The 22,630-nt window shown below is 42.1% G+C and overlaps 1 protein-coding gene across 2 annotated transcripts in view; it reads right to left on the bottom strand.

The window, feature by feature from the left end:
• The window catches only part of Stk39 (serine/threonine kinase 39), a 249,030-nt gene that overhangs the window by 29,112 nt on the left and 197,288 nt on the right, over window positions 1-22,630 (bottom strand). For both annotated transcript variants that reach the window (XM_075984980.1, XM_075984979.1), the window contains one exon: window positions 21,676-21,744. In XM_075984980.1, the coding sequence (XP_075841095.1) occupies window positions 21,676-21,744 (69 nt within the window). The remainder of the gene's footprint in view (window positions 1-21,675; window positions 21,745-22,630) is intronic.

The following is a 22,630-nucleotide window of genomic DNA, read 5'->3' as shown; positions in this document are numbered from 1 at the left end:
ACTCGACAAAATTGGAAAATATAAAAGAAATGAACAATTTTCTGAACAAGTACCACATACCAAAATTAAATCAAGACCAGATAACAACTTAAATAGGCCTATAACTCTAAGGAAATAGAAGCAGTCAATGAAAGTTTCCCAACCAAAAAAAGCCCAGGGCCAGATAAATTCAGTGTAGAATTCTATCAGAACTTCAAAGAAGAGCGAATACCTACACTCCTCAAATTGTTCCACACACCAGAAACAGAAGAAACAGTGTTAAATTCTTTTTACGAGGTTACAACTACCCTGATACCCAAACCACACAAAGACTCAACTAAGAAAGAATTATAGACCAATCTCCCTCATGAACATTGATGCAAAAATAGTCAATAAAATACTTGCAAACCAAATCCAAGGACACATCAAAAAATTTTCCACCGTGATCAAGTTGGTTTCATCCAGAGATGCAGGGATGGTTCAACATTCAAAAATCTGTCAATGTAATCCACATATTAAATAAATTAAAGAAAAAACCCCACATGATCATCTCATTAGATGTTGAAAAAGCCTTTGACAAGCTTCAACACCCCTTCATGTTAAAGGTCTCAAGAAATCAGGGATACAAGGAACATAATAAAAGCAATATACAGCAAGCCAACAGTCAACATCAAATTAGACGGTAAGAAACTCAAAGAGATTCCACTAAAATCAGGAACAAGACAAGGCAGTCTACTCCCCCCATATCTATTCAATATAATACTCGAAGTTTTAGGTACAGCAATAAGACAATAAAAGAAGATCAAGGGGATACAAATTGGAAAGTCAAGTCAAACTTTTGCTATTTGCAGATGATATGGTAGTATACATAAGTGACTCCAAAAATTTATCAGGGAACTTCTACAGCTGATAAACACCTTCAGTAATATGACAGGATACAAGATCAATTAAAAAAAATCAGTAATACTCCTATATACAAATGATAAATGCATTGAGTAAGAAATAAAAGAAACATCACCCTTTACAATAGCCACAAACATAACATATCTTGGAATAAGACTAACCAAAGAGGTGAAAGACCTGTACAACAAGAACTTTACGTCTTTGAAGAAAGAATTTGAAAATGGAAAGATCGCCCATGCTCTTGGACAGGTACAATCAATATAATAAAAATAGCATTCTTACCAAAAGCAATCTACAAATTCAGTGCAATCCCCAACAAAATCCCAACACAATTATTCAGAGACTCGAAAGAACAGTATTCAACTTCATATGGAAAACAGAAATCCCATGACAGCCAAAACAATCCTGTACAATAAAGGAACTTCCAGATGCATCACCATCCTTGACTTCAAGCTCTATTATAGAGCTACAAAAGTGAAATCATCTTGGTATTGACATAAAAACAGACAGGTGGAATTGAATCAAAGACCCTGATATTAATCCACACCACACACCTATAAATACCTGGTTTTTTTTTTATAAAGAAGCTAAAATGGGGGCTGGAGAGATGGCTCAGTGGTTAAGAGCATTGCCTGCTCTTCCAAAGGTCATGAGTTCAATTCCCAGCAACCACATGGTGGCTCACAACCGTCTGGTGCCCTCTTCTGGCCTACAGACATACATTCAGACAGAATACTGTATACATAATAAATAAATAAATAAATATTTTTTAGAAAAGCTAAAATTATACAATGGAAAAAAGAAAGCATCTTCAACAAACGGGGCTGGCATAACTGGATGTCAACATGTGGAAGAATGCAAATAGATCCATACCTAACGCCATGCACAAAACTCAAACCCAAGCATACACACACACACACACACACACACACACACACACACACACACGAGACACAGTGATTCAGGAATAGTCATCATGACTTTTCTCCTACCTTGCCATGATATCAGAATCTCTGTAGGGGGCAACTGAACTTTCAGAAACATCATGGCCTGTGTCATAAAGGTCAGATACTATAGGTTCCTCACATACACAGGGAACACAATAAAACTGAATTTCAGAGTATCGTTCCTGCCATGACAGACAGAGGACACTATTCTGCTGACTTATCCCTAGGGATACTTGGCACACAGAAAGACTTTTCAGGACAAGCAACAGGAGAAAAGTAAGAGGAATAGATGCCGCACTGATTTGGGAGGGGGGGAAACATGGACAAATAAATCACTTATGTCAAGGGAGTAGATAGGAAAGGAAACACAGGGTTGCATGGGGGAGGTATAGGCTCTTCAGTCCTCAAGCAAACAGAGCTGTTGATGGTGAGACAGTGCGGAGCGCAGCGGTACGAGGGTGTGGTTGAGGGGCTCATGCCGTGTGCAGGAATGAGACTGACTATAAAGAGGAGACACGGGCATGCAAACACAGAAGAGGAGCCAGGGAAGAGATGCTGAGTCGGGGATGATCATCAATAATGCACTAAGGAATGGACATCAGAAAGAGCGCTTGACAGCTGTGAAAAGGGCAAGCAAGGCTGGGGGACGGGGGAGGGGGCTATGGCGTCATAGGAGAGAGTACCAGCCCGCGCTGCTTATTCTGCTGCTATTTCAGGCAGCAAGGTCTCATTAACTCTGAGCCAATTTGGCTTTTCTTTCCTGTTGGGAAAAAAAATAAGAAAGAAAAGAAAACCAAGCAAAAAGTTGTGAGCTGCAACTCAACTGGATCCATGGTTCAAAAGACCAGAAAAATTTGAAGAAAAAAAAAAAGGTCTGAGCTCATAGAGTTCTATTATAAAACAGTTACCTCTGTCACCTTGCCCCTTGCTTACCACTGATGGTATGGGAAGAGGGTGAACAGACACGGACTAACCATCCCTGAGGAAAGCACTGTCTCTGCACCGTGTGGCCATGTCAAGCACTCTGATAACACCATTCTTCTCCACGGAGCCACTGTGACTACGGCATCTGTACCGAAAAGTTAGCTAGAGGAACTATCATGACCATGACCAAAATATGCCAATCCTGAAACAGCACAGGAACTGATTTCTGGGCTTTTGTGTGTTTGCTCTTCTCTTTCTTTGATGTATTCCTTCATGGCTGTCTGGTTATTTAGTTAAAGCCAGTCGCCTGCATGCCAGATGGATCTTGAGAACGTCAGAGTAGAGATTAGTTACACTGCTGGCCAGCCCTGCCTCACGCTGTGTCAACCAGGAAATGATGCAACCTCTAAAACAACACCCTCGATGCCATCCTGTGTTTCTTCAGTGAGATTTTAATTTTACTGGTTGCTAATGACCACTTGTTGGGGAAATCTATGAACTGACACCCATTTATTCGGTCACCGAGAAGTTTCGTGTAGCAGAGTAACAAAAATGTGTCCGAATAAATAAAGCTATTATTAAAGATTAACAATGCATACTTGCTGAGGCTTGAATTCTTGCAGCCACATACTGAAGTCTGGAAGCTGAAGCAGAGAAACAATGTGGCCCAGCCTGTGAGAGACTGAGTCCATGCAGACTGGTTCCTCAGGGCTTGCATAGCCAGCTGCAACCTGAGCTGACATTAACATTCTTCAAACAAACTAAGCTTACCTCAAGGTGGGCGGTTCATGTAAGAGTCAAAAAGGCCACTGCAAGGGCCCCTATGCATGGGGTCTTCTCCCTATATCAAAGGGCCTGAACTAGTGTTGAGTTCTGTCTCGCATTACAGCTGCTGCTGCTCCTGGAACACAGCCAGGAGGAAGATGAGGAGACGCCTTTGATATCCAGGGACCTGTGGGAGGAATGTCTCCATGGTCCCCACCTATGACTGTTTCAGACAGAACCGGAACTAATATTCTTCCACAGAAAGCACCATTCTTTTGATTTTAGAACCTTTTAGCTGAGAGTTTCCAAACATTTCGCTAACTCCCGATTTCACAGCTGGTACTATGGGAAGCTGGAGGAGAGAGGGGCTGCTCTGGGAATTATTTCTTGTTGCTACTTCTGAGTCTTTTTCTTAGAAATGTTGTCCTGCTCTAGGGAAGAACAGATCTTTAATTCCTTAGGTGAAGCTTTGATCTTCTTCCCACGAGGGGTGGAACACTATTAGAACAGATGAGTAAGACTTGGTCTAAGTATCAATTTTAGGAGTTTATATTTAAAACACCTAAGAGACGTCATGAATGTTTAAAACTACCTTAAGAATGGCAGTATTTGATTATACTGAGAAAAGGGCCCCCAGAAAACTTCAGGAGTCGATGGGTGAGAAGATGGGCTACTTGTCTGCTGTATTATGAGTTGAGTTTTACACGGAGGGCAGCCACTGTAGCCAAGAATTCGCCAAGACCTACAGTTTTACCGACAAATAGCACTGAGGACATGCCATCGTGTAGACTGCCTCCGCCAGAGTTATGCCCAGATGGCAGGCGATCTTGCTGCCACACAGCGCTTCCAGTTCACTGTCCCCAAGAACCAGTTGTACTTGTTCAAGGATTTAATTCTATTTTTATACAGGAAGAAACACACATCCAAGATGTTAAATAAAAGAAAGGTTGGTTTTAATGCAGGAGAAGTTACACAAGGGAATAGCCAGGGTGACAGAGTTAGTGGGACCAAGTTAAAGAATTAGATTCTTAGTATCAGAGAAATTCAAAAGAACTTTAGGTTTTCAAATTTTCACACACACACATACACACACAGAGGGAGGGAGGGAGGGAGGGAGGGAGGGTAGGAGAGAAGGAGGAAGTAAGGGAGGGAGGGAGGAAGGGAGAGAGGGAGGGAGGGAGAGAGAGAGAGAAAGAGAGAGAGAGAGAGAGAGAGATTTTTTTCAAAAGTAAAAATGAAATATTCACTTTAGTCCACTTAAGGGTTATTTCCATCACATGTATTATAGACAGGGAGTTTTGCTAATTGCGAGAAATTCTGAAGTCAAAAGAAAACACATAAATCACTATTAGATTCTCGGTTAAATAGACTGGACCCTAAGCAGAGGGAAAAAAATGAGAATCAAGGTTGCCCACCCCAATGTACAAAGAAAGAACATTAAAACCTTCTGGTACCCGATTTACATTTTCAGTTGACATGGAAAGAAAATCTCATGTGAAAATTCAAGAGTTAAATGGAAAGATGCAATAAATCAAAAGCTTAAGAACAAATGAGAAACATGTTCAAGACCAACAGAGCAGCTATCAGAAGACAAGCAAAAAGGAAAACTCCGCGCAAGCGGATATCCCAACAAGGCAGGATTTTTTTCATGACAAAGGATGACAATGATGCACCTTCTGCACCAGCTTTTCAAAGATGCAGCCACCTAGAGAAGAGGAGGAGGAGACTGCCATGGCTGGGTACCTGCTCTGCAAGCCGTCCTAAGACAAACAAGGGGCGCTGTGCAGTCGCCTGACAGACTGGCGAGATTATGTACAGGATTTATTTCTGGCTGGCTGGAGGTCGCTCAGACGTATATATTTTCCATTACCAAGGTCCGCCGTGTGCTGTTCAAATGTACATCTAAGTTCTTGCTTTAGCACAAGCGGAAATCTGGCACTGTTCTGTGGGAGGTATTGGCATTAGTCTTTTAATGAGAAACGGTGAGATAAAAATGATGAATTCATTCTTGCCTGGCTAATACAGTAAAAAACGATTGCACATCTAACTTCTGGCTTCTGAGGAATAATTCTGGAAGGTAGAAACTCTGAATGCCTATCCTGCTTAGTCTATAAATCTCAGCAGTTCAAGTGCAAATCCCAAATTTTGCTGCTAGTAAATGCCAGCAATTTGATTAAGACCTACAAAATCAAAGAGCAAAAAGAATCACATATATCTTCATAATATGCACAATTGTGTGTTGGAGGCAAATTAGTAAATCATTCATTCATTAATTCAGCCACCAAATGTTTATTGAATACAGACTTCATTATTCTCATGCCCTAAGAAATACCAGTCAACAAAGCAAACAAAACTCCCTGTGCACATGGAGCTGACTTAATTCACTCATGTGTGACTTCTCCTTCTCAACAGAGCCATGGAAATGACAATATTTTCTATAAATAACACTCTATTCATCATTCCAAGCTACTGTGTGCAACTGGAGCCCAAAGTGGTGATGGCATATGAAAAGTCTGGGTTGTGATGAGACTCCATGGTGAAGCAGCTTTTAATGTAAGGTCTCTTACACTGAGATTACATAGGTGGGATACACAACATGTTTGGCATGCCTTTAAAACCCTTCAAGCTTGCTAATCAAATAGTGTAATGGCCAATCAGGCTATTACTTGTATTAAAAAATACAAGTAGTCCAACATATATACTTCCCCTTTGATGGAAGTTATCATGATACACATCTATGCTAGTCTAGAAAACCAAACAAAGCGAGATCATTAGTTTAATGGTTGCCTCTGTCCGTATTGTTCCTGACACTGGGCTATCTTAGCCCTGGCCAACATTCAAAATGTCAGATGGGGTAATGCAGGGTGGATGTGGACCTGGGTAATGATCCACCTGAGCAGGAATGAGAAGGTAAAGCTATGAACTGAATGTGTCTAGTGGAGTGGAAGAGGTCTTGGAGTTACATCATACAGGAACAATCAGGAGCAATACGGGACATTTTGATGGTGGCACAGTCACCTCTGAGCAAGGACAGCATGTCATGTTGTTGCTGTTTCAGCACACAGATATATGACTTTGCTGTGCAGGTGAACACTGCAATTTTACATTTTAGGACAGGAATGCATACCGATTCCATAGGGAGTATATCAACCGCATAAACAAATCACCAGGAATCTGCATAAGAGATGCAGAGAGGGCAGGGCTGATCCTTCTGGTGGATACTCTGATTAGTACTCATGAAACACAGATCTCCTTCCTGTTCCTTAGGGAAGCAGGATCACAGCTTAGAACATATTCCAATAGCTGGCTCCGAACTCTTTTCCAGAGCTGAACTACTGGGTACAAGCTATATCCTTCTAGCCCACACACTGTCTGCAGACGCTGAGGATGCCCAGTGACATAAAAAGGGATCTTTAAGAGGCCAACAAGCAGCACTCCTAAACCTGGTTGGGATACACAACCTCATCGGCTGGGTTCTTGCTTTGCAAATATTCTAACCATGTGCGGAAGCCACGCATGCATGGAAAGAGAACAGGATGACGCCAGCTAGCAAAGATGCCCTCTTCAAGGCTGATGTCTCAGTCATCTCCAGGGGTTCCGAAGAGCACTGCACATCGGTGAGGAGAGGTGGGAGGTTTGCCATGCAAGATTTTATGCCCAGCTGCATTCAGTTCTCATCGCTTCTCTGAGACAAGCCAGGGCTGGGTTCTTCCGTCAACTAACTTCCCTACATTCTAAAGGCTGGCAATTGATTCCAAAATCCTCTTTGTCCAGGCCATGCAAAGTGCATGGGTAGGAGAGACTGGAGCCGTGGACTACAAGATTGAAACCTCCGCCTGATAGCAAAAGCTCAGAGAAGAGCCGCTCCCTGGAATCAGAGCGGAAAAAAGGGGATATGGGATGGGTTACTGACTAAACTGTGGTTTGGAGGCTTTGCAGTTAAAAACTCAAAGCTCAACAAATTTCAATTTTGGTATGCCAACTGAGGGAAAGTATTCCACAGACACAGAGACACTCAATTAAGATTGCCGAGGTTCATTTCCTTGAGAGCTGTGATTAAATTAGGACTTGAGATAGAAAATGTGGGCTGCAGTAATTTTGAGGGGAAAAAAAATCACTTTTCCACAGTCTGGGATTTATTTTTTTAACATATTCAAACAAAAGGAGTCATGGTTTCAAGTCAGGGGAAAGCCTATAATATATAATTAAGGGTGAATTTCTGCATACCAAATAGAGTTAAGAGGCCGGGAGACAACAATACAATCAGCAGCGAAGCACCGACGGTGCACCAGCCATAAGAAGAGGGTTTGCTGATTAAAAATAAGAACACACAGCATGTGAAATCCAAGGGAAAATACATAAACAGACTAGATGTTGCTCTCCTGTCAAGGGCGAGACACTCACCTATGAAATACAAGCCCCCACTAAAGGCACGCATTGGTGTGTCCTCCTCTTTCATAGTCTTTGCTTTTAAAAACGGGTTGCAAATAACTTGTCTCAATAGCACGCGGGAAAGATATGTGATGCCACTGTGGCATAACCGAAAAATGATCTAATAAATTTCCTGAAGAATCACCTACACCAAGAATGAGTGTTTTATGGGAGACATTTTAGAAGAGCTAAGACTATTTAGGGAGAAGATGACAAGGCCCGCAGCAAATATATCTGATGCTCCACAAAGGGGTCATAGGAATGTCAGCCCCGCACGATCTAAGGGCTTATTTAGCAGTGCACGATGGTAAAGTCAACACGGACCAGCAACAGAGGAAGACGGGCATGTTGAGAGCTTCTATGGGCCATTCCTTGAAAAAAAAAATACAAGTTTACTTGGGATGAGGTGTGGAGTTCTTGCAAGCTGTTGGATATTCCTGTCACCAACTCCTGAGGATGGAAGAGTTTTTGGAAAAAGAACTAGAGTTCAATACTGCGCCTGGGTCTCAGAGTGTGGGCCCCGAGTACAGGAATAAGCCCTCGGGCTCATGTCTCCTCCAGAAGCTGAGGCAGTACACCTTGGCACTCCTTGTACGCAGGAGCAGAGTGCACAAGGGTACAATCAGAAAAGTCAGAGAGCTATCTTAGGAGTCATCCCCAGTAGATGGAAACTTAAGAGACGCTTACTAGCTACCCATTCCCTTCTTATCGGCCTCTCCTCTCATGTTTCACAGCCCTGATTGGGACAAAGAAGAGAAAGTGACTATCTATAGCACCAAGGGGAGACGGACAAATTCATGAAGCTCGTGGCGTTTAATACGTCTACCTTTAGCTCCGATTATCTCCACGGGCACTTTCTGCCCATTGGAGTCGGAAAACCACAATTTTGCTTTAGAGTCTCCTACAAGGATGGGATTCCAGAAAAGAAGTCTTATATTGTGCAAGAGGCAGATGAATTAGCTCTAAAACAGAAAGTACAAAATGTTACTTGCCTCGGCCTCAGAGGCCAGCCCTTAGCTTGGACTATTCCTGTAGCCCAGCGTTCTTGCAAGCCAGGGTTAAAGAGTTTACTGTGAGGAGAGAAGGCGCTGAGGGCTGGAGGGCTGAACTAAGTTCCAGCCTTCACGCTTGCATGTGGTAACAGACAGACCACGAAATCGGCCTCATCTCCAAGGCTCCTCCCCTGAAACACACGGTCTCCTCAGTAGTTTCTCAGGATCTAAATAAAGAGGAAGCTATTTTAACGACAAAAAGCTTACAAGTTGAGCATCCTTAATCTGCAAATTCCCAAGTCAGAAACACTCCACATTCAACCCCCTTTAAGCACTGACATGAAGCCACCAGCAGAAAATACCACACCGTGAAACTTGAAGGTCTGCTTCAGGCACAGACGATATTTATTGTATGAAACTGCCTTCGGCCTACTTCTATAAAGTGAATCTTATGATCAGTTTGGGGCTCCATCTATGAGATATGTCATGATATACAGGCAAATATTTAAAAGTTTGAAAAACTATTTTCAAATCTGAAATACCTCAGATCCAGGCACTTGGGGTAAGGGAGCCTCAAACTGGCCCAGGGCATGGATGGCCACGAGGTCACTCAAGGCACTGATAGCAACTGCTTTTATGAATAACCAAGCATTTGGTCATGGCGTTCACCAGAACCCACCTGGATTCAATCAATTAACAATGTCAGCACCCACGTCACAGTCTGTACAGCGGTCTCTATACCACTGAAGGCGCTACCTATCTCTACCATTCATGATCCTTCAGAGCTCGCTCCTTTGAAAGCACAAGGGAGGGAAGAGAGCTGGTCAAAGGGAAGACGGAAGCAAAGGGATGACTAGTGAGACCAGACAACTTCGCCAGCTTATAAACAACCCAGGGATTGCAAGCAAACGTTGCCCAAGGCCCACTTCCAGTTTGTCAGGACAAAAGGCAGAAAAACAAGAGCTTATTTTTACTGAAATACGAGAGTGAGCATTCTGAACACGCAGTGCTTTGAACGCTCACTTTAATCTTGGTAATTATAGTGTTAGTCCCCGAAAGAAAATTCACTCAATTCTACTGCAATTAATGGACTTGAAACGGCAGGTTCGCTTTAACTCAATGAACATGAATATTTTATGCATTCTGTACTCTATTATAATGATAATAGTTCTGCTGTATGTATGGTGCTACCTCAACCCACACCATAACTTACGTGAGAATAAGGCAATATTATGAAATGGAAAATATACTGCAATCTCTTTGAGATTAACATGAAAGTCCTTTGATCACTAATTAATGTAGAGAAAGTGCCTGCAATTAATGCCTTGCAATGTCTTTTCTCAAAATTCTAATTTTCTTCTGATAGAATATCTGGATTGAGAATTCCTAAAAAACATCTCTGAAGTCCTCTGGGTCCCCAAACCTTAAATTACCAGTGAGTTTTCAAAACCTTCAAACACAAATGAATTTAGACATTTGAAACATCCTTTCAGCTTTTGGTTCTCTAGTCTTCAAGGGCTGTATGTCTGTCCCTCTGTGGTTCTAACCTGCCTCAGTCATGGATGGCTGGGTGTGTCTTAAGTGATGGAAGACAGAAGAACATAGGTGATATGATAGTACAGGAGGGGATCACCAGAGAGAGAAAGGTCTACCCTGCGATGAGAGTGGGGGATGGGCAGAGTAAGAGGGAGTGTTACCCCAATGAAGAACACATGGAAAAAAGACATAGAGAAACCTATTACTTTGTAATGTAATTAAAAACAAGTTAAAAAACTAAGTTAGAATAAAGATGTTCTACATGCCTGGATGTTACTAGTCCTGGAAATACCAGATTTGAGAGACCTCTTTATGAGCTGATGATAAGAAAGACCCCAAATTGCCCCCAAATAATCCGGGCCCCTGCCATTCCTCTTGGTTGCCCAACAGAACTCCACAATACCCTATTGTGGAAGACATCACACAACTTGGTTGCAAGATATAAAAGAATCAAACTTGCTGGGCAGTGGTGGTGCATGCTTTTAATCCCAGCACTTGAGAGACAGAGGCAGGTGGATCTCTGTGAGTTCAAGGCCAGCCTTAGTCTACAAGAGCTAGTTCCAGGACAGGCTCCAAAGCTACAGAGAAACCCTGTCTCCAAAACCAAAACCCAAACCAAACAAACAAACAAAAAAAGAAACAAATTGAGCTGGGCTCTGATGACAGCTTGCATAGTGCCTGGATGCACTCTGCAGGATATTGCTGGTGTGTGTGTGTGTGTGTGTGTATGTGTGTGTGTGTGTGTATGTGTGTGTGTGTGTGTGTGTGTTTGTGTATCACTTATGATTCAGTACAACGGACAAGCAGAAGCATTCAAAAGAAAGAACTAGAAAGAAACAAAAAGAGCAAAAGCCCCCCACACAAACAAAAAACTGTGAGAAAGATGTGTAAGAAAGCAACAGTCACCCACAGCAGAGGAAGGTCAGGCAAGAAATAAGTCGTGAATGTACTCTTTTCTAGAACCTTGGCCAACAAACACAATCTGGTAAGAAGTTTTAAGAGCTAGTTATAAAATTAGCCCTTCAAGGGGTCTATTACAGAAAAAATGCTTTGTATAAGATAGCAATTCACTATGGGTTGAAGGCATTTTACCATTAAGAAATTAAGTAGGAAAAAAAAAACCCCAAGTGTTTCCCAAGTCAAATGAACAGACAGCTCCTTGACTGTTTGTAATAGTGAGCTCTGGGCAGAAGGATGCACAGTCGTGTCCCTGAGTTTGCAGCCATGGATCTCAGGGTGCTTTCCTGGCTGTGGTTTCCCACTGAATGGTCCTGTACCTGACTAGGCACAGAACCCTACAGGAAAACCCACACTGTGAAGAGGATGCCTCAGGTTAGCAAACACAGCTTCTGCTTTTGATAAACATGTGCCAACGTTGGCTTTTACATGGGGACAGCATATGCCTGATGAGAAGGGCAGGTTTGCTTTGTTGGAAGGGACCAGAAGAGTCTCTCCTTGCCTTAAAATGGATTCAAGGGCAACAGCATTTTTCCCACACTGTTTACTAGATGCTAAACTTGTGTGATACAAGATTAAGAGCTGGGTTTTCTTATAGTTTGCATTGTCAAAAAAAAGATGATCAAATTCAAGATGCAGGATCAAAGTTAGATATAATTGGATATGATACCAACACAGTGATATTAACCAATATTGAGTTAAAAAATGCGAAATTCTTCTTGACACTTCATTCCCTTAGGTTAGCTAAGCAATAGCTCTATTTCCTGTTGTATAAGAAGATACACTGATACAGTAAAAACAACAAACAAACAAAACAGGAGTGCCATTTTATTTGGTGATGAATGATACCTGTTAGAATATTAATAAGCAGAAGTGATCTTATCTTTATAGCTAGAATACTGTACTATTATTGGAATAGTTAGATGTAAGCCCAGAGACTGGTGAAATGTATACATACCACACACACACACAAACACACACACTAAATTTACTTTAATTAATTCTATCAGCAAGATGTCCTTGCCGTAAGAGAAGTTTGACAATTTGGGGCTTGTCCAGCAGACAGATAGTTGACAGGACTGAGCATAATCTTCATGCATATCTGATTTTAGAACTAAGAGGAAGATTAACATTTTGGTTAAAAAAAAGAGCAACGGAAGCTATCTGAAAAGAGCAGGGCTCCGGGGACTTACACTACCCCACTTGCAAGCGCTTACTTCACTTAGATGACAAATCTTAGCTGGACTCTGTCTTTACCAGGGGTTTTCTACAGAGAGTACCAACTTCTAAGTAAATAAAAAGTTAATTGGCAAACAGGGTTTACAGTACAGTTTGCTGGGGCAGTGGTTCATAATCATGCATATAGAACAGAGAACACCTTCGGGGAGACAGGCGTTATTTTACAGTAGGACTTCTAGAAATAGCACTTGTGTACATACTGAAAGATGGTGTTGAATTCTACAACAGCCATAAATGAGAAACTGTTTAAAGAGATAGGTCAGCCACTCCTTCTCAAGAGTCAATAATACTTGAAAAAGTAGTTTTTGTGTGTGTGTCCATGCATGTGTGTCCAGATATCACAGCACTCCTCCCCGTGCTACGGCTCTTACATTTAATGAGCCGAGGGAGTATTTACACAGACAGGAGCGGTGAGTTACAGTCAACCGGCAGCAGGACTTTGGTAAAATTAGAAACTCTGCCATATTTACCTGTCCATTGTTTACTACTATTTTTTTTTTAAGATTTAAGGAGAGCAAACAACATAGCATTCTCAAGAAAGGGACAGTTTCTGATTCCCTGGAATTTAAATTCAAGAGAGATTTTTAAAATGTGTATGGGTGTTTTGCTGGTATGTATGTCTATGCACCAGTCCCTAGAAGGGTCAGATTCTCTGCAACTCGAGTTGTAAGTCACCCTGTAGACATGAGGAATTGACCCCAGATCCTTTGGAAGAAGAACCACTGAGCGTTCTTAGCTGCTGAGCCATCTCTCTAGCCTCCTCAATCTTTTGATCAAGAACTATTCACTAGCATGTACTGACATCATTCAGACTGATTCCAAAGCTCTCTAAACCCAGAGAGTATGTAAGGAATTGTCTCTTCAAAAAGCTATCCACTATTTTTTTTTAAAATAACAGGACTGTGAGATACAGGATATTTTCTTAAGGAAATTTTTTATTTCATTCACTTTCAACATCATTAAACACAGTTGAAATAACCACTGAACTGAGTATAAGAAAAATTTCTTTGCTCTTTCTACAGGCTTTATCATAGAAGTACAGTGCAGAGCTGCTCCGTGACTCCAGCCACTCAGAACAGACCCGAGCAACGCTGGAGAGAGACAGACAACAGCTGCGCACACCTCACCACGTGTTCCAACTCATCTGTGGTTCTATTACCTGCATACTTCAGAGCCTAAAATGTTTTACTATTACCCAAAAAAACAAAAGAGGAAACTCTCTGCAGGGTCTACTATAACCTGAGCAGCAATATTAGTATTTTGTTAATTTTTTTTAAAAAATATGTATTTCGCTTGCAAATATGTCTCCGTAACCAATGCATGCTTGTTGCTCAAGGAGACCAAAAGAGGGCATTGATTTCCTCAAACTGGACTTACAAATATTGTGGATAGCCACGTACATGCTGAGAATTGATCTCAGATCTCCTAGAAAAGCAAAAAAAAAAAATGCTCTCAACTACTGAGACATCTTTCCAGCTCCAATAATGTTAGTTTTTATTTTAAAAATAACTTTATGACAAGAAAAATATTACACCAATGACATATTTACTAACCACAATACACACACACATACACATAGGCACACACGTATACACACAATTTTAAAAGTTGACTGGCATGATTGTAAAGCAGGTTTCCAAGGAAAAAAACTAAACAAAGCAGAAAAACAAAGGAGGTTGATGATACTGTGAGGATGCAGTGATTGATGAGGCAGGAATGGCTGCCATAGGCTACTGCAAATAGAAGGAAAGGAGCTCAAGTATGTACACGGTGTACCCAGGATGCTTGTGAAAAACGCTAAGTCCCTCCCTCTCTGCCCAAGACACCCGCCTGTTGTTGGAACCTGAGTTTGGAACCCAGAAATGTACACTTGTGAGAAGTATCCCAGATAAGATGGGGATGCAGGGATCTTACTGTGTGCTCTGAAAAGGACCCACTTCCAAGCATATCCTTGTGGAGACAGACATTTTATGACCTTGGATTTCCATGTGATGGGATGAGACAGAGGGAAAGAGAGACATATATGGATCTAATCTACATGGGAAGTGGAAAAAAGAGAGGATCTCCTAAGTAAATTTCGAGAGTGGGGATCATGGAAGAGGGTAGAAGAGAAGGGGGGAGGAAGGGGAGCAGAGAAAAATATATAGTTCAATAAAAACAATAAAAATAAATTTAAAAAGCAAGCACATGTTAAATAGAGTTCTTCGGGTGTGAAGATTCCAGAAGTATAAACATGTCTGAAAGCCCAGAGAGAACTTATGAGGACATATGTATTTCAAATAAGCTATATCTATATATTAACACTACATACTAAAGTATAATAAAAATTCATCATTAAAATAAACTTTGTTGTAGTGCTAACATACTGGCTCAAAACGTATCATGGTAAAATTGTATAAATTAATGTAGAAATGCATCTCCCTTTTTATGATTTATTTAACTTTATTTTATATGCATTTCTGTGAAGGTGTTAGATCCCCTGGAACTGGATTTTCAGAGGGTTGTGAGTATCATGTGGGTGCTGGGAATTGAACCTGGTCCTCTGGTAGAATAGTCAGTGCTCTTAACTGCTGAGCCATCTCTCCAGCCCTCATCTCCCTTTTTAGAGATAAAAATTCTAACATCTGGTTTCAAACTCCACTTAAAAAAAGAAAAAAAACAGACGTATGTTGTTACAAAGCCTAGGAAGGGTGAGGGAAACCCAAAGGTCAGTAGTCAGCAGATACCCTGCTCAGACACTTACTGGCCCTGCATTCTCCCCTCCTCAGCACAGGCATCTGTACCCCTTGCAGGCTGCGGGGGCGGGGGGCAGCTTTGTGAAGCCCTGCAACAGGTCCACAAACATACTGGCTTCTGACCCCTGCCCTAGTCCCTTTTTCTGCTGGTGAAGTTCCAAAACTCACTGAAGAAAATTACAAAGACCATGCACAAGTCCAGAGCAAAATTTAGAACTAATTTTATTATTTAGAAAAAACCATGTTGCTCTGCATAGCCAACTCCTAGGGAAACTTCATTTTCCAACGGGAAACTTTTCCTCAGGAGTGAGAAGGGATTTCCTCTGAGTCCTCCCTATCAGGGGAGATGGGGAGAGAAAAGGTAGAAGGGAAGGAGGGGGGACTTGGGGAAATAGGAGGATCGGGATAAAGGAAGGTTGGATAGGGGAGCACGGAACCACAATCCTTAGTTAAGGGACCCACTTTAGGGTGGGCAGGAGAATTGACCCTAGAGGGGCTCCCAGGAGCCCAAGCTGAGGTCCCCAGTTAGTTCCTTGGGCAGCTGAGGATAGGGAACCTGAAATGACCCCATCCTAGAGCAATACTGACGAATATCTTGCATATCATCTTAGAACTTTCATCTGGCGAGGGATGGAGATAGAGACAGAGACCCACACTGGAGCACTGGACTGAGCTCCCAAGGTCCCAATGAGGAGCAGAAGGAGGGAAAACATGAGCAAAGAAGTCGGGACCACGAGGGGTGCACCCACCCACTGAGACAGTGGAGCTGATCTACTGGGAGCTCACCAAGGCCAGCTGGACTATTACCAAAAAAAGCATGGGATAAAACTGAACTCTCTGATCATGACGAACAATGAGGGCTGATGAGACGCCAAGGACAATGGCATGCAGTTTTGATCCTACGCAATCTGCTGGCTTGGTGGGAGCCTAGCCAGTCTGGATGTTCACCTTCCTAGATATGGACGGAGGGGGGAGGACCTAGGACTTACCACAGGGCAGGGAACCCTGACTGCCCTTTGGACTGGAGAGAGAGGGGGAGAGGAGTGGGGGGAAGGGGAGAGGGGTGGGAGGAGGGGGAGAAGAGTGGGAGGAGAGGGAGAAGAGTGGGAGGAGGGGGAGGGAAAGGGGAGGCTGGGAGGAGGTGGAAATTTGTTTTTTTTTCTTTATTCTTTTATCAATAAAAAATGTTAAAAAAAAATAACTAGAATAAGGACTCCGTTCTTTTCTATTTATATTCTACAGCCAACCTAGGCAGACAAGAGTAGCAAATTTATACATACATATCATCTATTTTTTCATCTCACAAATTTACTTTTTTAACCAACACACGCTCAGAAGGCAGTGCTGTCTTCTGCGGTCTATTTACACAAGGCCTCAAAGTGTCTCCTGTTTCTTGCCTAAGGTAGTGCTAAGTGTGAGCGCAACTGAAGTGGGTTTATGACTGCAGTCTACAAACAGTGCCTTTAATTTTGCACTGCCCTTTTTCTGCATGAAAGCAGTCAATGCCACACACCAGCCTTACTTCCATCTACACTTCTCTGCCACACACTCCAGGCAGATGAGCCTGCGGCTTGGAAATGCGGACTTTTGTAATCTACGTCTGCTATGCTATAGTAAAAGCCACAGCGCCCACTGCTCTCTGTAACACTGCTTTTTCCGGCCTTTTCATGCTACCATAAGCATTTTCTCCAACTCAAAAGAAAACGCTGATGGGAAATAAGCAGGTTTTTAAATCTCTTTAAGTGATAGCTATTTTATATTACATAAGCTGAAGAAACACATGCGAGAAGGCTATTTCTTTGTACAGCCTTCCTCATTTGAGCTCACTTCATTTTGTACCGGCTACTCGAATTTTACTATCCTCAAAGTAAGAACCTCTAGATACTGGTATATATATCCAGTATGATTCTTTTCTAATGAAAATGGCAGGAGGTAGCTGTGGAGGGCAGAACAAAATCTGGACAAGTGTTTGTTGGGAGAAGTGAAGCACTTCACAGGGGGTCTGGATCAGTCTAGAACACAGATAAAATTTAACCACTTCAAGAAACTAATGTTTAGCATGACGTACTTGTAATGCCCGTACTTGGGAGGCTGAGGCAGGAGAAGCACAAGCTTGGGGCCAGCCTGGTTACATAGTGAAATGCTATTTAAAAAGGGAGGGACAAGAAGGGAGAGAGGCAAGGAAAAAATTATGTTCAAGAAGAAATCGTACAGATCAGTTTCATAAGTGAAAATTGTAACGTGCTGCAAGAGGAAAGACAAAGTAGAAAGTTCAAACAATGGGAATGCTGGAAACGTGGGAAGGTATGCCATTTTGAGCAGGAGAGTCAGGCAAGGCATTGTGGGAAAGCACAGGGGGTGCAATGGATGAGCCTATGGGAGCTTTCAGAAGGGGCGTTCTGGAAGAGAGGCAAGGATAGCTTGCTGGTGCCACAAGCCAGCGTAGCTGCTAGGTGGGAGCAGAAGGGAGGTGGTTTGAGAAGTGATGGGGTGTGTGGTGAGGGGGGCAGGCCACTGGCATGTGGGTAGAGAGCCACTGCAGAGTCTTATGAAAGCATTAGTGTCGCCTGCTCAGTTTTCAACTGGGATGCGACTCACACACAAAGTTCGTCCTTCTGAAGCGCACAGTTCGCTGGCTTCAGGTACAATCTCAGGATTGCACAGATAATGTTACTTTTAACTTGAAAAATGTTTCTCACATTGAAAACCAACCCTCAGGCCTTCCACATCCTAAGGCCTCTCAACTACTCTCCTTTCCCTCTGTGTATTTCATGCACCTGGAATCACGTGACTGGCTAGCTCTAGCTGACAAGCGGGGCAGGACCACTGTAGTGGGGCAGGTGGGAGGAAATGCCAAGGGCTGCATTTTGGAGACTGAAAATTAAATTTCAGATACTGACTGCCCTTCTAAGGGAAAAGGATTTTTTTTTTTTAAAAATCTAGTTGAGTCTACAGTTCAAAATAAGGACCTGTGTCACAAAGTTAAAGATGAATACCACGCCAGGCGACATGCCAAACGAGGAAGTGATTTCAGAAGAAAGACAAGGTTCTTAGATTCTTTGGATCCATCAGTGTTTACAGGTCAGGGAGATGAAGAGAAGCCAGTAAAATACTAAGAAATTCCAGGTCAGAGGAATGAACAGCTGATCACGGGGGAAGGCCCTACCTTCTATGTCCCATACTTCTGACAGGCCAGTCAAGAAGACAATTAACCCCAGACTTGGGAGGTGGCAGTCTTTCTCAGGCCGCAGGTCCTGTCACCCCACACTGTTCACTCTGTTCCTGCTGCACCCACACTGCCCCCGTCACCTCGCTGTCAGGCCCGTCTTCTCCACATGTGGCTTTGGAAATAACAGTTTGAGTGGATCAGGAAGGCCAAAGTCTGGCTGGAGTTTGTTCAGGAGGTCACGGACAGAAAGGAAATGATGGCAGAGACAAGTGGGGACAGGAGTAATCCATTTTATCTGTGAAATAACAACTAAAATAAGCTATATGCTGCTTTGGGAAAAAATAAGTTGTTTTTTTGTTTCTTTGTTCATTTGTTTTCCCATGATGCACAGGAATTGGATAAAACTCTATCTATGATGCCTGGACAAGGACAAGCTCTCAGAAGCCCCGGCATCAATGGCTGCAGGTTGCATCCTCCAGGCCTCATTCGATCTCAGGTTTGTCTGTAAAGCAGTGACTGAAACAACCTGCCCCTGAACAGCACAGAACTGGATCGACCATCAGATAAACAGGAGAGGTGTGAGGCCCAGCACAGGCATTTGTCTGCCATATAAGGAGGAGTCACATACCCGGTTTTAACCAAACATTCTTCATATAGAAATATTCTAGGTCCAACAAGGGGAAACACAGCAAAATAGAATTTATAGGGATAAGTAATTATGGTATAGAAAAAAATAAAAGCCTTTTGGTTATTACTGTATTTAAAAGAGATTTTAATAAGTTATATATGAATGGTGCCTTCATTTCTTATTTTACTTCTTTTAAAAACTCAACAATGACAACAGTCTAGTTGATGCACAGGACAGCCTCAGAGCCATGCAGCAAGCTGGAGGCTAGTTAAGAGCCTGCTGCAGACAAAACCAAACCAACAGCAACAAAACAGAGTCTCTACTTTACACTGATCTGAGAATAGGAGACAAGATGCCAGTAGCTGTGACTGTAGTCAGTGGCGAGGTGACGCCTAAAACATCTGTGAGCCACGGCTGGCCTGAGTCTCCTACTGGTCCCAATCCCAGCCTCTCGCCAGGATCTGTTCAAACTACGAGCAGGCTGCGGTGGTGCACACCTGTAAGCTCAGGACTCGAGGGGCAGAGGGCCGGTGTGAGCAGCTTCAGGCTCAGCACTAGCTGTGTGCCTCGGAGCAGTAAGTGAGAACTAATCAGACAAAGAGTAACTTCCCACAATCCTCCCCAACCATTTCATTCCTACTGGGGGACATTATGCAATCAAGAGTCTTAAACTCTACTTGCACTTAATCAAATAATTTTTAATTCTGCTTGTCCATGGAGCGCAGTTCTCTTTAAGGAAAGTAGATATTTCAGTATATTCTGGTTTTGGCATTAACTATTCTCATTATTTCTTGGGGTAAACTAAGAAACAAGGGTGTGTGTTTATTTATTTTTCTGAACAAGGGACTGGGGGGAGGGTTAAGAGAAAGGAGCCAGAGGTGAAATTTTGTAAAGGCTCTAAGGTTGAGTTTGTCATCTTTCCTGAGTCTTCACTTTACATTTGATCAGCAAACAGGTAAGGATGCAGCTGGCTGAAAGACCTAAGGGGGTCATCAAGGGAAGTCTGAAAGGTAAGGATGAATGACGAAATGCAAGCACACATATATACATAATATACGCGTGCACATATGTAAATTTCACTTCGAATATGGCAGATCTTACATATTCACTTCTTGGCAAAGGAAATGAGAGCTCTGACTGTCTACACTTCGCCTATAATTTACACCCGGGAATTTATTTTCCCTCTTTTGCACTTTTCATACCATTTGTTTACATAAAACAGTGATACTGAGTGTTTAGTCAGAATAACTTGCACTATAAACCACTGTATATTGCCATTTAAATAAAATATAGGACTTTTACTTTACAGAGATCTATCTTGCCAGGTTTCTAGAAGCCACTTGCAATAGATGTGCTAGTCTGTCTCAAATTCCCTCAATCACACAATCCACCACCACTGAGCAAGGACTTATTTGGAATAACTGAAATTTTTAAAAGTAGAACATGAAACAAGCCATGGTGATGAACATGGCACTGAGGAGACAGAGGCAGGTGAATCTCTGTGAGTTTGAGGTCACCCTGGATGCCATAGGAAGTTCCAGGACAGCCTGGGCTACACAGACAGACACCCTGTCTCAAAGCTAATACAGAACCAAACAAAACAAACAACGTGCAATTTCAAATATTACTTTTTTTTTGAGGAATTTTTTTTCATGAGAATATTTTTGAAGTATTAGTTGTGAAGAATATTTTACCTTAATACAATCTTCTCATTAATGTTATTATAACAAATATAATGTTTTATAATTCAGATATTGGCTAACCTCATCACTCAGACTCAGGAATACACAGGGACAGACCGCATTATAAAATCCCTCTAGACCCATCATTTCCGGGGGAGCATGGAGCAGCTGGGCTAAGTAGAGGCAGCGAAGCCAGGCTTCCTCAGGTGATGCTAATAAGAGCCCCAGGGCCTTCTTACCTGCCAGTCCTTGAGAGATCTACAGGCTGCTTGCTCTTTCAGCATGCTTGGGTCACGTGAGCTTCCCGAGCTCCATACACACACACACACACACACACACACACACACACACACACATAATTCAGAAAAAAAAGATTAATGGTGGAAACATCCAGGATTTCAGAGTAAAAGACACCACACTCAGCTCTGGAGAAACTCCGGGCTTCCTAAGGATGCGTTTCCTTACCTGGACAACAAACGAACCGGTTTGATGGACCTTTCAGGCCCTCTCCAACCTAAACATCAGAACTACAATATGATTTGTTCTTTGTGATAGTTGTGATATCTCACTGGATAAACCATGCTTATATAAAGAGGAGGGAAATACATGAAATACCTTTGAAGAAAATTAAATATGGTTTTTATGCAACGCCATATAAACATAAGAATTTATGAACATTCCCCTTTAAATTTCAGAATGAATTATTCTTTAATAAAAAATTTTGCTTCTGAACACATTTCCATTTGATATATCAACAAAATGATACTGCATACTAAAAATGAATTTACCTATAACTACATCATGACCGTCAACCAAGCCAGCAGAGAAGAGCTCCTGAGACACACCATCTGCTGTATCTGTCCAAATGTGAGATGAATATGTATTAGAAACCATAACATAAAAATCAACAGCCCAGCACAATATAAAAATATATTTTTCATTTACTAAAATCACCCATGATTTTAATTCATCAATTCAGATCCTATTGGAAAAAATCAGAAATGCCATGAAGTGTATTTTCCCACAAGCAATTTATACTTTTCTTTTTACTTAATAAATCTTACTAAACAAAATATTTACTTCACTTTGGTGAACCAAAAACCTCCCCCTCTGGCCAACACCTGAATTATTCCTCCTGCATGCCCTAGAACACCTAAGGCTCTCTATGACATTGCTTTTCTTTCTTGCCAAGGTTAATTCAAGCCACCATTAATCCTTTTCAATCATTCGAAGCTACTGAGTTAAGAATTTATAGCAAAGGTTGAATGGGTAGAATCTCATACAACCTTCTACTTGGTACAAACAGCCCGTGGGCTTGTTGGACTATTAAGATGAGCTATTTAAATGTAGGCTATTAAGAAACCCCTTTAACACAACATTGATCATTTGATAGCAACAGATTTATTCTCTTAGAAAATGTGGCGGTGTAAAATAATGTAGTTTCCCGATGATAAGTGACAGGAGCTGGCAATCTCATAAAGATGGGACTGAAGAGGCTGTAGCAAGAGAATACAGCTAGAAGTTACCTGGTTGGGAGGTTACAAATGGGCGCGCCAACACTGCTAACTCCACTGAAAGACTTTTCAAGGAGGAACTGAAAACTGATATGCTCAAAAGAGAAGAACTATGACGGGACTCCGTGTGATAACAAAGGAGACGTCTGCGCCTCCACAGCCCTCTGATATTCTACCGGACACCTAGCAGCACTGGTTACAAACAGCAAGGGCAATTGGGTGAGGATCT

This window comes from Microtus pennsylvanicus, chromosome 9 (assembly GCF_037038515.1).
Source record: "Microtus pennsylvanicus isolate mMicPen1 chromosome 9, mMicPen1.hap1, whole genome shotgun sequence".
NCBI lineage: Eukaryota > Metazoa > Chordata > Mammalia > Rodentia > Cricetidae > Microtus > Microtus pennsylvanicus.
Note: the sequence above shows the minus strand (reverse complement) of the source record. Positions and strands in the feature narration are given on the sequence as shown.